The 17,144-nt window shown below is 48.6% G+C and overlaps 5 protein-coding genes across 5 annotated transcripts; 3 read left to right on the top strand and 2 right to left on the bottom strand.

The window, feature by feature from the left end:
* Positions 1 to 439: 439 nt before the first annotated feature.
* On the top strand, positions 440 to 3,489 carry N7457_006785 (putative beta-N-acetylglucosaminidase; the record flags this gene model as incomplete). The annotated part of the gene is made up of 4 exons (XM_057177828.1): positions 440 to 489; positions 687 to 805; positions 855 to 3,319; positions 3,379 to 3,489. The coding sequence occupies 4 exons, from the start codon at positions 440 to 442 to the stop codon at positions 3,487 to 3,489; spliced, it is 2,745 nt and encodes a 914-aa protein (XP_057029572.1).
* A 1,565-nt stretch (positions 3,490 to 5,054) lies between these two features.
* On the top strand, positions 5,055 to 6,919 carry N7457_006784 (NDT80/PhoG-like DNA-binding family protein; the record flags this gene model as incomplete). The annotated part of the gene is made up of 2 exons (XM_057177827.1): positions 5,055 to 5,203; positions 5,293 to 6,919. The coding sequence occupies 2 exons, from the start codon at positions 5,055 to 5,057 to the stop codon at positions 6,917 to 6,919; spliced, it is 1,776 nt and encodes a 591-aa protein (XP_057029571.1).
* Positions 6,920 to 7,519: 600 nt separating this feature from the next.
* N7457_006783 (cleavage/polyadenylation factor CFT1) lies at positions 7,520 to 11,861 on the bottom strand (the record flags this gene model as incomplete). The annotated part of the gene is made up of 7 exons (XM_057177826.1): positions 7,520 to 8,594; positions 8,641 to 8,716; positions 8,763 to 8,961; positions 9,008 to 9,349; positions 9,403 to 9,570; positions 9,620 to 9,918; positions 9,965 to 11,861. The coding sequence occupies 7 exons, from the start codon at positions 11,859 to 11,861 to the stop codon at positions 7,520 to 7,522; spliced, it is 4,056 nt and encodes a 1,351-aa protein (XP_057029570.1).
* A 505-nt stretch (positions 11,862 to 12,366) lies between these two features.
* Positions 12,367 to 14,206, top strand: N7457_006782 (uncharacterized protein; the record flags this gene model as incomplete). Its single annotated transcript, XM_057177825.1, has 3 exons — positions 12,367 to 12,913; positions 12,967 to 13,968; positions 14,022 to 14,206. The coding sequence occupies 3 exons, from the start codon at positions 12,367 to 12,369 to the stop codon at positions 14,204 to 14,206; spliced, it is 1,734 nt and encodes a 577-aa protein (XP_057029569.1).
* Positions 14,207 to 14,487: 281 nt separating this feature from the next.
* N7457_006781 (uncharacterized protein) lies at positions 14,488 to 15,120 on the bottom strand (the record flags this gene model as incomplete). Its single annotated transcript, XM_057177824.1, has 4 exons — positions 14,488 to 14,552; positions 14,609 to 14,673; positions 14,722 to 14,780; positions 14,827 to 15,120. The coding sequence occupies 4 exons, from the start codon at positions 15,118 to 15,120 to the stop codon at positions 14,488 to 14,490; spliced, it is 483 nt and encodes a 160-aa protein (XP_057029568.1).
* Between the last annotated feature and the right edge of the window lie 2,024 nt (positions 15,121 to 17,144).

Below are 17,144 nucleotides of genomic sequence, written 5' to 3'. Positions count from 1 at the left end.
TCCATGAACGACATGGACCAGGTACCTCTTACCGACGGATCGTCCGTACATTCTATTAGGTTCAACATCATTGGTTCTCTTGGACAACACTATCGTGTACCTCCAATGTAGACTCTGCCAAGATCCCGTGACTTGGATACAACAGACCCAAATTGCCTATTCCAAAAATTGGGGCGGGGAAACTCTGACCTCGGGAGCTCCTATCTTATCTGGTCCAATTCTTCCCCGACATTTGCGGCTCTGGGGGGGAAGAAGACAAAGCTCCATTTTTTGACTCCTGCAACGTTTCCCCCCGTCACCTGACTGCACGTACATCAAGTCTTAGCTTCATATTCCTGGAGACCTGTCAGCCTGACGTTTTCGGTCCACATCTTGCCCTCCAACACTGCACTCTCTGCATCCGACCTCTTGGGCCGTTGCAGGCATTCCTCCTCCGGCCATGGCCCGGAAAGAGGACATGCTGCCCCCGGGCTGGGAAGATCTAGACAGGTGCGATCCCCTTCTTTTTTTTCGGACTCCGTTCGGTTCGCTCATCTGCCCCCCTCCCCCCTCCCCCAATTGGCGTAACCCCATCCGCCTTGTCGGTGCATCCCCCCCTGACTGTGGAACCTAGCTGTCAACCGGGAGATAGATACCTACCTTTCTTCCGCTTTGGGCAATTCCTGACATCTATTAACATGGCACAGGCAGATGGGTCAGCTCTTTATGATGGGGTTTGATGGAACTTCGGTCAATCCACAGATTCGATCTCTCATTGAGGATTATCACTTGGGTGCTGTGCTACTATCGGCGAAAAATTTAAAATGTATCGAAACTGTTTGCTGCGATTAGGACAGTCACTGACGCGTTTACAGCGGCCGAAGAGGCAACTGGACTGGTCCTGGAATTACAGACCGTCGCCCGCGATGCAGGCCATTCGGTTCCTCTACTCATTGCTCTAGATCAGGAGAATGGTGGTGTCAACAGCTTATATGATGAAATATATATCCGACAATTTCCTAGTGCTATGGGGATTGCAGCGACCGGGTCCAAATCTTTGGCCCACGAGGTGGCTGTTGCGACAGCACAGGAGCTCAAGGCCGTCGGGGTCAATTGGATCTTAGGGCCCGTTTTGGATGTTTTGACCAATGTGCGAAATCAACCATTAGGTGTTCGCACCGCCGGAGATGATCCCCAGGAGGCGTCTCAATTCGGCGTTCAATTCATGAAAGGGTACCAGGAAGCAGGTTTGGTGACCTGTGGAAAGCATTTCCCATCCTACGGTAATCTAGAGTTCCTTGGCTCACAGACGGACGTCCCTATCATTACGGAATCCCTGGAACAGCTCAGCCTCAGTGCTCTTGTGCCTTTCCGCAACGCTATAACGCAGGGTCTGGATGCCATGATGGTTGGAGGCGTCTCGCTATCATCTGCTGGAATGAATGTGATGCACGCCTGTCTAAGTGACCAGGTGGTTGACGAGCTTCTGCGAAAAGATCTTCATTTTCAAGGGGTGGTCGTTTCAGAATGCCTGGAAATGGAGGCTCTCACACATAACATTGGAGTAGGGGGCGGCACCGTTATGGCAAAGAATGCTGGCTGCGATATCATCCTTTTATGTCGGTCATTTCCGGTCCAGCAGGAAGCTATCAATGGGTTGAAACTGGGAGTGGAGAATGGTATCATTGGCCGTCAAAGAATTGAACAGTCATTACGCCGCGTTTTGGATTTGAAGGCGCGCTGTACTTCGTGGGAACAAGCACTGAACCCTCCGGGGCTCTCTTCCCTTACACAGATGCAACCCTCGCATACGAATCTTTCAACCCGAGCCTATAACTCGTCTATCACAGTGATGAGGGATAAGAATAATTTACTTCCGTTGTCCAATATCATCGAGGCAAACGAGGAGCTTTTGCTTCTGACTCCATTGGTCAAGCCACTCCCGGCGTCAGCCTCTTTCTCTGATCCGAAGTCAGATCGCACCATTCTAGGTGGAGAGGGCGTCTTCAAAGAACTTGGACGATCACTCTCACGGCAGAGGAATGGGCGCGTATTGCACACCTCGTACACCTCTAACGGCGTGCGTCCTATTCATGAAGATCTCATCCAACGAGCCAGTGCTGTGATCGTTGTCACCGCAGATGCAAACCGCAATTTGTATCAGCAAGGGTTCTCAAAACATGTCTCCATGATCTGCCAATCGGTGTCTGGGGAGCGCCGCGAAAAACCATTAATTGTGGTGGCAGTCAGTTCCCCATACGATTTTGCCATGGATTCCTCGATTGGTACTTATATATGCACCTATGACTTCACAGAAACTGCCCTTCAAGCATTGGTCAAGGTCTTGTATGGCGATCTGACACCTTCAGCGGCCCTGCCGGGTTCGATTGGTCGAACGCAAAAGATCCATCAGTCCCGACAGCACTGGCTCGTTGAAAATTGGAACGAAGATCGCGACTCTTTCGCATTAGATGCTTTGCTTGACACCATCCGTACTGACTGTGCACCTGGCCAGCGGTCAGAACTTCTCGGAGCTACCGCCAATAGCTTCTTGCTGCGAAACGAGGATATCGACGAGGCCCACTTCGTTGTCCGGAACAGTAGCACGCAGGCCCTATATGGATTCTGTGCTACCTACTTCTTTCGGTCAACAGGCACCGGGGTCCTTGGATGTTTGATCGTGGATCCCTCTCGAAGGAAATTGTCAATTGGCCATTCTCTTCACAGTCGTGCCATCCGGACTCTACTCCAACGAGATGGGATGAGGCGCTTCCAGCTGGGATCCCGATTACCGGGGATCTACCTGGGGATCCCGACCGTCAACCCTGTCGAGCGCAAGCGGCTACGGCAATGGTTCGCGAATCTGGGGTGGAACACCGCACTTTCGCGGCCGGTCTGTAGCGTAATTTTACGCAACCTGTCATCCTGGGTGCCGCCCGACGGACTCTCGGTCACTTTGCAGGGTGCCGAGGTCACCTACGATCTCGTGTATGGCTGGGACTTTGCGCGCGCGATCCTCGACCACATCAAAACGTATGCGCGGCAGGGCGTGGCCGACATCTACCGCATGGCTCTAGGCGGTGCACCCAACTGCGGCATTATCCGGGCCAAGCGGCCCTCCGACGGGGTCATACTCGGGAGCATCGTGATCTACAATGAGCGATCCGTCTTGGCGGAACATATGCCCGTGCTGCGAGCTAGCCAGGCTCCTGTCGGGGGCATTTCTTCCCCGGTCATTTCTCCCTGCGGGGAAGATTACTCGACGGTTATGCAGGGTTTGATTCTGCTCGCTATCAAGCAGATCCGAAAGTTGAGTGCCAATGCCGTGGTTATGGACTGTGTAGGTGCTTCGCTTGCTTCCCCCGGGTTCTCCCTCATTCATCAACTAATCAAACACAGGTCGATGGCGACGGCAACTTTGACCATCTCTCCACGATGGGCTTCACGATGCTACACAGCTTTGAGGAAGTAAACTGTGATGCAGCTACGTGGACGATGATGCATGCGTAGTTGAAGCGATCCGATCCGATTTGATTCCGTTCTTTTCCTTTCTACACCTTGTTTTCCTCCATGATATCCATATCGCATTGGGTTTGGTCTTTTGGTTTTATGCCCCCATTTCGAATTTTTTTTTTGGTTGTTTTCCCATTTTTAAATATGATCCAATTCTCTGGTGCACCCGATCCGGGATCAGCTAGTGTGAAGAGTGTTCGCCTTTGTATGTTCTGGGCCCTTGGCAGGTCAGACAGAAAGTCTGTTCGTCATTCGGTCCAATCAATTGCCATCTACACATCACCCTTTTTTCTTCTTTTTTTTTCTTTGAGGAAGCGACCGGTATATCAACGGAGAACTCCGTATATAATGGAAGTCACGGGCGAAGTCAGGATCGACCGTCGGAGTATAAGTATTCTCAATGGAAAAAGCGTAGAAATTGTGATTGGACCGGACGTCCGTGGGAAAGGCACTTTGGGGGAAATTGTCACGGACTCCGCTTTGGCAAGTCCTGTACGGAGTACTCCGTACATGGGTAGAGAGGGTTTAGGCATTTGTTCTCAAGGTTTCTCAGCTTATATACAGAGTTCGTCTCAGTTGGGGTTTCGGAGCTCAAATGGCATCCGAGAGAAACCAAAAAAAAAGGGAAAATCCCTCAGTTGTACAAGTGCCCACATTCCTGTTATCTGCGATTCCGGGAATGGTCCTCCGTCGACACCGTTGCCGTATGCGAGACTTGAATGGGGAGGCCGCATCGGGAACGAGTTGAAAGCAAAAAGCAAGAGGCAAGAAGAGAACAGAGAAAAGAGCAACGAAGCAAGGAAGCAACGAAGCAAAGAAGCAAAGAAAAGAAGAAAGGAAAGAGAAAATGAATCGGGTAAATGCACCGACGGCTCACATGAAAAGCTTGAGAGTATCTCTGCACCGGCAAACTTCCGAATCTCCTGATTTGGCGTTTCTCCCCCATTCCAGAGGGAAGATGTTCTGATTGGATTCGTGGCCACTCTGATTCTATGTACTCCGTACCTTGTGTTCTATGCAGATGAGTGGCGTTTTCAGGTCGACCCGAAGCGTCCTCCAATAGGCAGGTGGGTAGTGCGGGTTTAATGAGCCATGGACTCCGTACTTCTGGAGTCCAGGATATCAGAACGCCCTCGTCCCTATCCCTCAGAGTCAACGCTCCTGGATCTACAGGTATGTAGGTATTAATATAGAAATCCTGACTCAGCGCTGCGTTCGTTCTCCGCAAAAACCGCGGCTCCACTTTTCCCCGAATCCGTTGATCGTTTGGAGAGTCGAGATTCCTCCCCCTCTTCGGGGGCCCTCTCTTTCTCTTCGACCCTTCCTATCCACTTTACCTTCTTCCGTCTCAAATGTCCTCTCCGCCTTTATTTCCGCCTTAGCCTATTCTCTTGCTTGCAGCATTCCCCAGTCTTTTCGTTTCGACCTCTTGTTCTTCTCTTCGTTCTTCGCTTCTTTCCTCTCCTGCCTCTCCTCTTTGCTCTCCTCTCTCTCTCCCCCTCTTTGTCTCTTGATTCCATCTTTCTCACCCCGTGCGCCTCCGTATCGCACAAGCTCTCACCATGGAGGGCTTCGATACCATGGCGGCACTGCCATATCTGGCCAGCCCGTTGTCACTAGGGAACTTGCAAAATGCCGATTATCTCAATGCAATGTCAGGCCTAGATTTGCCTGACCATCGTTCCAACTTTGATTCCGAGACCTTTGTGAGGTGGGTGATTAGATCTCGAAGTGGGACGAGAGGGGGTGGATCATCCTACTCCGCTCGACTGTGATTCCTCAAATACTAACCTACAACAGCGAGGATCTCGCTTTCGCGCCTCCTAATCTGTTAGGTCAAAGACGTTTTCCCTCTGCATACGATGACCCCTTTACCGAGATGGCCGCGCCCTTTGAGCCAACACCCCAGGAGCAACCCCAGGATTCGTCGATCGACCACAACAATAAACTCTTAAGTTTCTCACTACCGGTATATCATTTTACACTCCTCGACTACTCAATGCGACGAGCCTCGTTATCGGTGTCGGCGCAGTTGCATGGAATGTTCTTCTTGGCCGAGTCACCTTATACAACCTCCCCTTCAGAAAACGCCCCACCCCAACAAGGCGCTGAGTTGACATGCTATCGTCGCAATTTGTTTCAAATCACCGGTTCGGTAACTCTGCCGCGCGGCATGCGCTACATTATGACCGACCAAGGCGACCGTATTCCGATCCTCGCTCAGGAGCTCACCGTCTCGGCGACAGAATCCGTGGAAGGAAACCCCGTGAAGATTATCTCGGTGCCCTGGAAGACTCCCTCTGCGGCTGCCGCCAATTCTGGCACGGCGCCCGAGGAAAATACTACTAGCACCGGTGCCAAGATCGAGAAGGAACCTCCCCCAATCCCGCTGGACATCATGGCAGGCCAGGATTTGGACTCGGATTATGCGACCTTCCCTATTGCGTGGAAACGGCTACAATTCCGTGTTGCGACCGCCAACAATGGTCGCCGCAAGGAGTTACAGCAACACTTTGTTGTCCGGCTCAAGGTGGTGGCGACTTTGTCCACCGGTGCGAAGATCCCAATCTCAGAGGTGCAGTCGGGTCCCGTCATCGTTCGTGGTCGTAGCCCACGTAACTTCCAATCGCGCAAGGATCTTCCACTCAGCGGGAGTGCCGCCGCTTCTCGAAAGAATGCACAAGCCGCTTCCGCAAATTCCACCATAAATCGCACGCCAACGGGCGATTCCGCTCCTCGTCGTGCCAGCGTGACTCCAGCCAAGGCGAAGCCCGCACAAAGCAGCTCCCCCGAAACGACATCCGTTCCCCCGCCCAGCCTTATGCAGCAGCCCCAGGCGACGCCGGACTGGACTTCCATGCCGCAGACCACATCCAACAATATCATGCCCCATCCCCAACAGACCATGTTTCCTCAATCCAGTCCAGACCAGCTCTCCCAAGCCACAGAGTCCCAACGTCGGGCCAGCACCACTACCGCCGCTGCGGCTGCGCCGATCAATTTGTCATTGCTGGACGAGGAAGAAGGCAGCGATCCTAATCTCCACCTTGATCAAAAGATGGTGTCTCCTTTTGCCACCGAGATGCCACACCAGCGGTCACTTAGTTTGGATCAGGCCGTGCCGCCCTCTAAGATGCGTAAACTTTCTCATGCTGTCTCTCAAACCCCCTCGCGAAGTGTTGCCTCATCCATGCCTTTGCTAGAGACTGCTAATCTGCCCCAACCATTTGCATCGTCGCTCCCCTTTCCAAACGAAAGTACCGATCTCCTCTACGAGTATTTTCCTCTTGGATTGGATGATTGGCAAGCCCCTGTTGACGCTGTCTATCGGCCGCACGTGGTACATCATACCAACATGCCTGAAATGAAGTTCGTAGCCTCTAGAGGCCGCAGCAAACGCTATTTTGCCGCAGAAGATGTGTTCTAAACCTGTGGGAAACCACCACTCTTCTTTTTTTTTTCTCTCCTGCTTTCTTCTAGACTTCGATTTGTGTTTGTCCATCGACAACCCACATGGTTCCATGCTGACATGAACGTGTTACTGATATTGATCCTCATGGATGGATGTGGGACGATTCCCAAGGTCCTGGTTTGAAAACAGACACGGACTCCAGTGTTGTCCTGTCTTGTCCTTGGGGTTTGAACCGTACAACCAGGCGAAAATGGTGTGCTAAGGTGTTTTGGCTTGATTCTTTTTTCTTTTTTCTTTTCTTTTCTTTCTTTCTTTTATTCACGTCGGATTCTAGGGTTTGGATGGTTTGGATTGGATTACCCACGGACTGGATTGGGATTTTTATTTACTGGTTTGGGGTTTTTGGTCTGGTTATATCCCACTGTGTTATGATCTCTGCTATATCGGGATGGAGCTTCTTCGGTGCATGAGAGCCTTCTAAATGTTCTTATGGCCATCAATATATTACCCATTTTGGGCTGATCATATCTCCGCGTAAGTAGGATTATCTACGGCTAGGCCAGTCACAAATTGAGCAAGCTCCAGTGCTTTCTTTTTGGTTTCTACTCTGGCACATCACAGATATCCGAATCCATCACCACCAATAGTCTCCAAGTCGGCCTTGATCTCCCATTCCGTCGCACCGACACGACCCGCAATTTCGGCTTGACGTTGCTTGCCCATGTTCAGCCACAGACGCAGTAGATTGCCATCGACCATACCACGACCCGCGGCGCCGTCACTCTCGACAGCCCGGAAAGCACGTGCGTTCAAACCGGCAGGATGGTCGACTGTGTTGATGAGTTGAGACTGTAGTGCTGATAGCCGACGGTATGACTCCTCGGCGACGGACGTCACAAGCGCTAGGGATCCGTTGTGCGAAGTGACGAGAACATGATGGAGAGCGGGTTCATCGGACATTGCATCCTCGGTCTCGGCGATTTCCGATGAAACCGCTGTGCGAGGCAGAAGGGTTATCGAGGATGCAAAGTTGCCGGTGTAGAATTTGCTTCGGCTGAGTAGCCGGTCACCGTTAGAAGACTTGGGGTCTTCAGGGTCGTATTGAAGGACGTGCAGGTTGCAGTCGCTATCAGCGACTAGCATGTAAAGCTTGTTTCCATCCGGGAGGAAGTCAGCTGCCACCACCTCCAGATATTCAGGGTCTTTGCCAAATAGTGTCATTCTGTAGGGCTCCTCTGAGTAGCCAGCGAACCACAGTCCCTTCACGGCATCCCCCAAGATGACCATTCCTGTGCCTTTGAGCTCTTTTGCAACATTGACATAGCATTGCATGTCCATAAAGGCAACGGGAAGAAGGCTTCCATCTTCCTTGAGACCGCGAACCATACACTTCTGTCCCTGAGCCACGATTATGAATCCTTGACCGCCGATGCCAGACAATGCGGTCACTGCGCCCTTCACGGACTCCTTGCCGACCAGTTTAAGTTTGCGACCAGTCTCTGGCTTCTCGGGGTCCGGAGCCACCTTGATCACGTCAAAGACGTATATGGTTCCACGGGCTGGCATGTCTTCCCCCTTGGCGATAGCAGTTCCGACAACAATCAGATCTCTCCGCTCGTGTGTATTCTCCGATATCTCAACATTCACATTCTTGACTGCGGTCACCTGCTCATCAGGGTCCAGAGGATAGCTGGAACGTTAGAATTGTGGCTGGGGGTATTTTGGAAGGGGCATACCTGTCAATGATCGTCCACGTTTTTGGACTGACGACCTTGATGCTGCTTTCGGGTATCTTGGGACAGAAGGATAGCTCTTGATATTATTAGCGGCAGCAGCGACAAAAGGATTGACCACGAACCTTCATTTCGCCACTCCGGGTGCAAATCGTCACCTTCTGGCAACTTGAAGTCTCCTTGATGGCTTGTACCGAGGACATATGTCTCAGAAGATGTTGAGTATGCTAAGAAGTCAACCTGCTCTTCAATTGGCACTTTGCGCAATGTCCACGAATAGTCAAGTTGGGTTTGCGGAGGCAATTGGCAAGCTCGGATGCAGCTCTATAGATAAATTAGCCAGTAGCATCATCGATGGACGGGGACTGACCTGAGAATCTACATAAATGAACCCTTTCTCGCAGCCAGCATCAGCCCAATCAAAGCTACTTAGCCAACATGTAAAGTCGCCTCTCAGACGAATCACGTGTGGTGGGCTCTTCGCAGTCCTAAAAACAAAACTTGATGAAGCTCCCGGCATAAAAACAGTACTGAATCCTGAGACATTTGGAAGGACTCTCAGTGGTCTCAGTCGTTGCTTTGGTGCTTGTTTCTCTGAACTTTTTGGTAGAATATTGTTTGGCTCCCGGATTAATCGCAGGCGAGACGAACCATGTTCGGCATTTGCAAGACAGGGTCTATAGAACACGAGATCATCATTTTCGGTTCGAACCTATAGTCCCTGGGTCAGAAATCAAATCGTGGAACTGCGAAAGTGGCTCTTACAATCAGATAAGGCGAAAGGCTGACACCGTCACCCAGATTTGCAATGACGAACTCCGTGAGACTTTCCCTGTTATTAGATCGTCTAGGGGGCTCAGTCGACAGTATGGGTGGCAGACAGTCGACCCCTTCAATGACCGCGACCAGCTTCATATCAGAGAGTTGGAAGATCTATTGAGATTAGAATGAATTCCTGGAATTTTCTGTGTGCAATGCTTACTGAAAGCCTGTTCTCTAGGCTCAATAGGAACAGAAGCACCTCGCCTTCTGTGGAGGCCGTCGCACGGAATGACTGGAAATTATCGTGATAAAGGCACCCGGAGCGCCATTGTGACGTGTTGATCTCGTTTGAAAGCGCAACTTCATCGAGGTCGCCACTTGCATCCGCCTGCAAGAGCAATACTGATGAATCATCGCGAATTATTAAGAGGTAGGGGTCAACAAAGCTTGCGCTCACAGCCACGCGCTCATCGCTAGTATCTTCGTCCCAGACTGGGTATATTTGTGACAACCCCAAATCTAAAATATTAGCTTCGGCGTTGACCTTCGATTCGAGGGCACATACCTATGTCGTAACTCCTGACTTCATTCCGCAGAACCTGAACTAGACGAGTATTGCCTGCCAAAGATCCAATATCAATCGTGCAATCTTCGTTTGGATTGAACTCCGATGCCTTGAAAGGCTTCAGGTTTTGTTCCTCCACGACAAAGACCTCGTTCGCCTCCTGTTCCGATTCGGTAGACCGAGAGATAACCACATATCGACGCGACGGATTGTCAGTGCCAGAGGTTCTTCTTTGTGTAACACTGGCTGACCAAACTCCATCTGCACCGTCGACTTTCAGAGACATAGTAGTCAAAGGATCGATTTCGCGTTTGATGACCACCAAGCCACCACCTCTGTCCGAACCCTGAGATGCCACCAACTCCAGTTCTGCGGCAGCAGTTGTAACTGCTTTGTTTGAAGGTGAGAAAGCTTTGCCTAACGTAATATCCCTTAAGGGCCCAATGCTAGAAAGCTGATCGTGCAATTGAAAATTATAATACTCGGCGGTCGAGTGGTTGGTTGCCATGGAATTATCGATCTCTGTGAGTCCAGGCGCTGAGGAATAAAGATCGTCGTCATCGACATCATCCGAAATATCATCATCAGCTGCGGATTGCTTTGACTCAATCTGCTTCTTGGAGACAGAAGTCCATCCTAAGAGCACCGAATCGGCATCCTCGCTTCCAATAAAGACATTTCCATCGTCAAAACAGGTGGAGCATGAGGCGGCCGACTTCAGAATATTTCCGCCGGCATGCGCTGGGAGAGAATGGACCACGATGCCGGAGACAGAACGGCCATCGAGCTTGAATTTGATCAGTGCCATGTCGCCAGATGCAAGTGCCAAGAGGAGATCACCACTATCACCACCAAGTCGCTCAACTACACAACCTTCGAGACGGAACGCCAAGTCCGATTGGTCGGTCATTGAGAATGAAGAAACCTGCCTAGAAAACTCATTGACTCCAACCGCATTGGTTTTGCCAGCTTGATCCACGTGAACAATCTCATTGGAGCCAAGAAGCAAAGCACCTCCTACTGGGAGTGGGAGTGCCACAACTTTAAACAGGTCACTTGGAAGACGAGATACCGAAAGAAGCGTAGTAGACGCTCGCTGCTCGAGATCCAGCGTGAATACAGCATAGAATACCACGTCCTTTCTCTCATGGAGGAGAGCAGTGGAGGTTGCAACTTGAGAATACAATATTCCAAATGTCGGTTCTCTGTACTCGTAGAGAAATGCAAGGCTTATAGGGTGCAGTAATGAAGGATCCAAGGCAGTCAATGGCAAGACAAAAGATGAGGAATAAGGTGTTTGGTGCACTGGTCCATTGCTCTCCCTGTGTCTCAGCGGGTCCTGATCTCCGTCAAGCTCTGGTTCGTAGTCATCCATAACCAGGTCATCACCTGCCTGATGGAAGGGTAAGATAGCAAGGTTTCGAATGCCAAAGTTGTACACCGCGCATCTACTGCTTGGGTCAACGCTCAGAATGCTCCCACACCGGCTCAGGTCAGGCACCCAAGGGCTGCGAGTCAGATCATCCCGCTCATAGTAATGGATGGAAATTGTTGAGATTCCATAACGCTCGGGGTCCCACTCAATTAAACTGAGTTTAGCATTGCGGATTGCAATCAGAATGGCTTCTCCCCCACTCTTAGTGTTCAGTATTTTGACTCGGCTCAAATCAGTCACGGTTCCAGATAACGGGTATTCTTTTTCAAGTACGAGTTTTGTCTCTGGTTGCTTTGAAAAAGGAAGCTCCAAGTCCTTCTTCTGCAAATTTTGAACCAAAGAGAAAACCTGCAACAGGGAGGTTCTGACAACAATTAGATTTCTGGCAGTTGGTGAGGTGAAAGGAACTGCCAAAGCATGAGTAACCCCCGTAGGTGGCAATAGTTCCGTATAGCACTGCATTTTCCGCCCGCTAAGCGAAATGCCTTGTTTTGGAAAGTTCTTGGAAAGTTCTGACTGGGCTAGGTTGTATTTTTGATATGGCTTGAGATGCACATTGCAATTGCAAACTTCAGTAGAAACCTGAGAGTGTGAAGTCCTAGTGCCAAATAGAGGAGAAAAGAGAAAATGAAGAAATCACATAAAATCCTGTTGAAGACACGAGTTCTGATCAGAATCAAGATTGATTTTTTTGTTTTATGCAGTCTTGTAGCTCCTTCGCCGAAGCAGAGCGGAGATAGAAGTGGGTCAGCTGACTGGCCTGGCAGAACCAACCTTGGAAGCGGCTAAAAGGTTCTGCCGGACAAATCCCACCGCCCTTTCCTGCATGTACCTAAGAAAGGGCTAGCGTACAATTGACAATGACGACATTGCCAGCCAGGAGATTGTTGTACTTGATACATCGGCCCTGTGCTCGATTCATGCAGACTATCGTCAATGTGCAGAGTGTGAGCTGCTCCTTTTCAATATGGCGCTCCTTCAAACATCTTTCATCTGGATTGTGTATGCAGTAGTGGTAGCTCTTCTACTAGCAGTGGCTTCGGTGTTTATCTATGTCTACCAAACTCCCCGTGACCGCTCACCTTCAGTCACCTTGACTTGCATCATTTCGATCACCAGTCTTCTGGCTACTGTGCTCCTGCTACCTGTTGATATTGCTCTGGTATCATCAACTACGTCGCCCCAGTTGGGCCAACGAAAGGACTGGGCAACACAAGATGTGGTGGACAGAATCACTTATTCTCTGACCATTATCTATTACCTCCTCTACTCCTTGGATGCCTTCCTCTGTCTGCTGGTCATTCCCTTCACATATTTTTGGTATGAGGAATTTGATGAGGTTGCGACCGAGGCAGGGGAGCAAACCGTGGGCCAACGGATTTGGGGCGCTCTCAAATACACGTTTTCATTCGTCGTGATTGTTGTGATCCTATTCCTAGTAGGGTTCTTCATCCCGGTTCAAGGCAAAAGTGACATGGATCTGGACTACTTCAGGCGGTTACTGACCGACAATCGTGAGTTATTTTATCCGTTTAGAATACTCGAAACTGACATATCCCACAAAAAGATGGCGAGCGTGCTCTCACCTTTAGCCTTGGGCTATTGATGACAATTGGGCTTTGTCTTTATGTATTGTATACATCTGTGGGACTGGCCCTGTTGCCAGTCACTCTGATAAAGACTGCACCATCAATCTCCAGTGCAACCTTGCTAGCGAGCACTACGCAACAACTCGAGATTAATCAAGAGCGACAACGGCAGCTCGAAGGTCGATGTGCTGGAGATCCTGTGCTTCTATCCTCCAAGGACCGTCGAGAGCTTGATACTCTAGTGCGGGATGAGAGAACCCTGATTCGCCGCCAACGTCTGGCCGAAGAACATCAAGGCGTGGGTCAAAGTTGGTTGATGAAGGCTTGGTACAAGATTGGAGCTATTCTCCGCCCATTCAAGCTCCTAGGAGGTATTTTACTGCTATTTATTGCTTTCTTCACATGGGTATCCATGCTCTTGACAGCAATTGACAAAGCAAAAAACTCGATTTGCAAGCATCGTTGTGGATACATCCTCGCACATGTCAACATTTTCAACCCAGTCAACTGGGCGCTCGTTCAATCCGCCAAGTTTTTCCCCATTGACTATGCTATATTCACATTTCTTGTGTTGCTGTTTTTCTGCAGCTCTGTGGTCGGAATTGCTGTGGTCGGCATCCGCTTCCTATGGATCAGAATCTTTCAAATCAGAAAAAGCCACACATCTCCTCAGGCTCTCCTCTTAGCCACGGCCATGTTAATGCTAATAATTCTAGCTTTGAATTATTCCATTTCGATGATAGTCGCCCCTCAATATGCCACGTTTGGCCCACAAACATTTTGTGATCGTGACCCTTCACCTTTCGTTGCAGACTGCTCAAACAACAAAGAACTCATCAAACCATGTTCCGAGCTGGCGAAATCTTCTGCTGCACAACAAGTCTGCACACCCAGTGTTGTGAGCACATTCTTGAATCGAGTGACCATTCACTACCCGTACTTTGGGGTGGTATTCTTTTGGGCACAGTTCTTCTTCCTAGGTAAGACCGATTCTTGTGGCATTTTGATATCTTCGTATTGACAGACCCCGTAGGCTTGTATCTCATTGTCTTCGTTGCCTCCCTTCTCCGTTCACCTAAGTTAGATGAGGCGCAACTGGATGAGGATGCCGAAGAAGCTGAGGAGGAAGGTTTATTAGCCAATACCGGCAGACGCTTTAATGCCAACTGGCAAGACATTACAACCCGAGCTGTCCGCAGTCAAAGCCCTCAGCGCTAATCTTCGAGGCATTGCCAACGATGGTGGCTTGGGATCAGAACCTAGCGGCCAAAGCTGTTGGAAAACTCAAGTCTTCTACGCTGTAACAATCTCCCATCCGATTCTCTGAGGTCTCGATTGTCATTCTTATTCTCGTTCCTGTAGTGCATTTATTGGTGTTCCTAGGCCAGAGAATTCAAGTACAGAAGGCTTTTTTTCCTCTCTGGTTTAACTCATTCATAAAATATATCCATTCGAGAGGACAAGACGTAATCTCATAATTGCATAAATGTATCCGGCGCTTAGACCTTAAGCTGTTCATTGAGCAAAGCGAGCGCGTTCTGGAAAGCCTTCACTACCTCCGCATCTTTGAGGCAGATGTATGATCAGACCTTGTGTTCGAAGAGAGTACGAGATACTTACAATGCTTTTTTTTATTTTGGACATTGCCTTCGGAGTTTTGGACATGCTGCATCTGAGTCTTGAATCTGCAGAAAGTTAGCCGTTTGTTTCCTGTTCCCAGATCAAGGTCCAACCTCTTCAAAGCTCTATTCTCATCTTGTGTAACGGTGGTTTGAGACCAGACCATGAAAACCTAACATTCGTTAGACAGAAGCAAGGTGTATGCTTCCAAAACTTACTTCAAGAAGCTTAGATATTTCGACGCGAAGATTCTCTTCCACTCGACAGTGTTCCTCCATTACATCAGCGTATTTTCCTTGGAGTTGTTCCCAGGTGTAGTTCTCAAGGTCTTGGGTCAAATGCGAGACAGGTGGAAATTCATCGTGGACAGGGATAGCTGCACTTTCAATTGGCGATTGAGGGCTTTTGCTCTGAGAGCTTCCACTGCCTGGGCTTTTGCTTCCTTGGTTGACATTAGGTGACATTGTCCCAGGTCGAGGGATTTTGCTAGTCTTATTAGGTGTTGACTGCATAGTGAATTGTTTAAATGTGGAGTTGCTTTGAAACAAAACAATCAATCGTGTCGCTGTTGTTTGCTATCTAAGTGATAAGATCCACGATAACAGGGCATCAGGTGACATTTGGTATGGGAGATATAAATACATCGCATTGTTGTATTTACTCCGTACTGATTTACTACATATTTTTGTGTGTCCATGATTTGATTGTCATTATTTGACTCTTTTAATACTACTATTCTATCCTAATACTTTAATCATGTATCATCTCCCCAGGTTGATATGTTCCAAGGTTGCTTTAATCTTAAGATGCCTATAAACCTCACCTAGGTAGGCTAAGGTAGCTCTGTTTGATATTACCTATTCAACACTATAATTGTTGTCTTATAACGATTTCAAATCCCCGAAGTAAGGTTTGTAGGCGATGTTACCAGATCATGCTAATATTATTAAAAATCAGATATAATCCTAATCCAAAGCGTTGAAACACTACCACGGATTGCGAGACTTGGAAGGATACAGTTGTTGTGATAAAGCCATAATATTCTCTGATATGTGAAATAATATGACATGGTTCTCGTTATTAAATTCACGCATTCATCTGTTGGGTTTCAACTCACGTAGGCACATGCAAACAGCAGAAAACCGAAGACTAAAAGAGCAATAAAAGAAGATGCGGAATATATGGAAGAAGAAACACGCTCTATCTAATAAAAGTCAGTAAGTTGAATCATCTTTTGAAAGCCTTGCGATGCGACTCATGAAAGTTATATTGATTACCTACCTACTATCTATCGAGTCTTGCTATCCCAACTTAGCGTCCTCTCCTTCATTCTCCCTCAAAGAATCGTAAAACAAAGAAGGAAAGGGTCATTTCTTGAGACCCTATGTATGTAGATATCATCTATCTATATAGGCTTATTTGAGTCAACCGTATTCAATTTGGAGACCCAGGTGTATATAACGGCTTGAAGGATCCCTGTGTGAGCGTAGCTCTATGTATGAAGCACTTTTAGACTTGTTTTCAAAGCAGTGATATTGTACTCCACCAACGTTCTTGATTTCTCTCTTAGACCATATTTTTATTTAACCTCCTAATGATCCATTTCATTGTCATTTCAATTAAATTTTCTTAAATTTTCTTTGTAACTGTCTAAATCTTGGGGAAAGTACACTCCGAAGTAACAGATCCACAAAGGAAAGACGGAAAAGGATACAAGGCAATACACCTAAAGTCAAAATTGGCATCCGTCGTCGCCTGTATCACCGATAAGACCTGTGTTTGTCTTGTGTTATCTCACTTTCCACAGTATCTCGCATATTCGAGATTGCCGGAGTTTATGGACCAGTTTTCTAGGTACTGATATGCCATGGAAGGGCTATGTCGGTGAAATATCGAGAGATGAGGAAAGAGGAGGGGAGTAGGAGAAGAACTGGCCGTCTGCCGTTGAGAGATAAAGAAGATGATATCCACATGGATGTTATCCGTTGTGGAGTAGGTTCTTGCCCATGTAATGACTACCTACCTACTCCGTACCTAGGAGGTAGGTATGTAACCATCTCCACCCTCAAATCCCATCATGTTGGCGTATGTTCTATTGAACTTGTTACTCGTTCAAGTCCTTCACTTGTATATGACAAGATCCCCAATCGTGCAAATACATTCTATGGATTCCTTCGTCAAAATTAGAATCACGTCATACAGGTCAGACAAGCCTGTGTTGTCTTGGGTAGCTGTGACGCATTGACCACGAATGCAAATACCCTTGAGAAGTTTAAGCCAGCTACCTAGATCACAGCATCGACATAACAGGATCTTTATGACTGATTGTTGCGTTAGTCGTGCTGGTTGCTCTGCTGGTTAGCCAGGTGTACGGAGTAGGTAGGTAGATACAGCGACACCGCAAATGTTGTAATACCCCCTTTGCTACCGCCTACTTAAGTAACTATACCGCCTGCCTAAATTGTTATGCCGCCCGCTATCATCAGTCTTTAATTCGTGGAGATTGTCCAGCAGACCACCTACAGTGACTGGACAT

This window comes from Penicillium paradoxum, assembly GCF_028828445.1.
Source record: "Penicillium paradoxum strain IBT 22861 chromosome Unknown utg000006l_segment0_segment0, whole genome shotgun sequence".
Lineage (NCBI taxonomy): Eukaryota > Fungi > Ascomycota > Eurotiomycetes > Eurotiales > Aspergillaceae > Penicillium > Penicillium paradoxum.
This window is presented reverse-complemented; position numbering and strand designations above follow the sequence as displayed.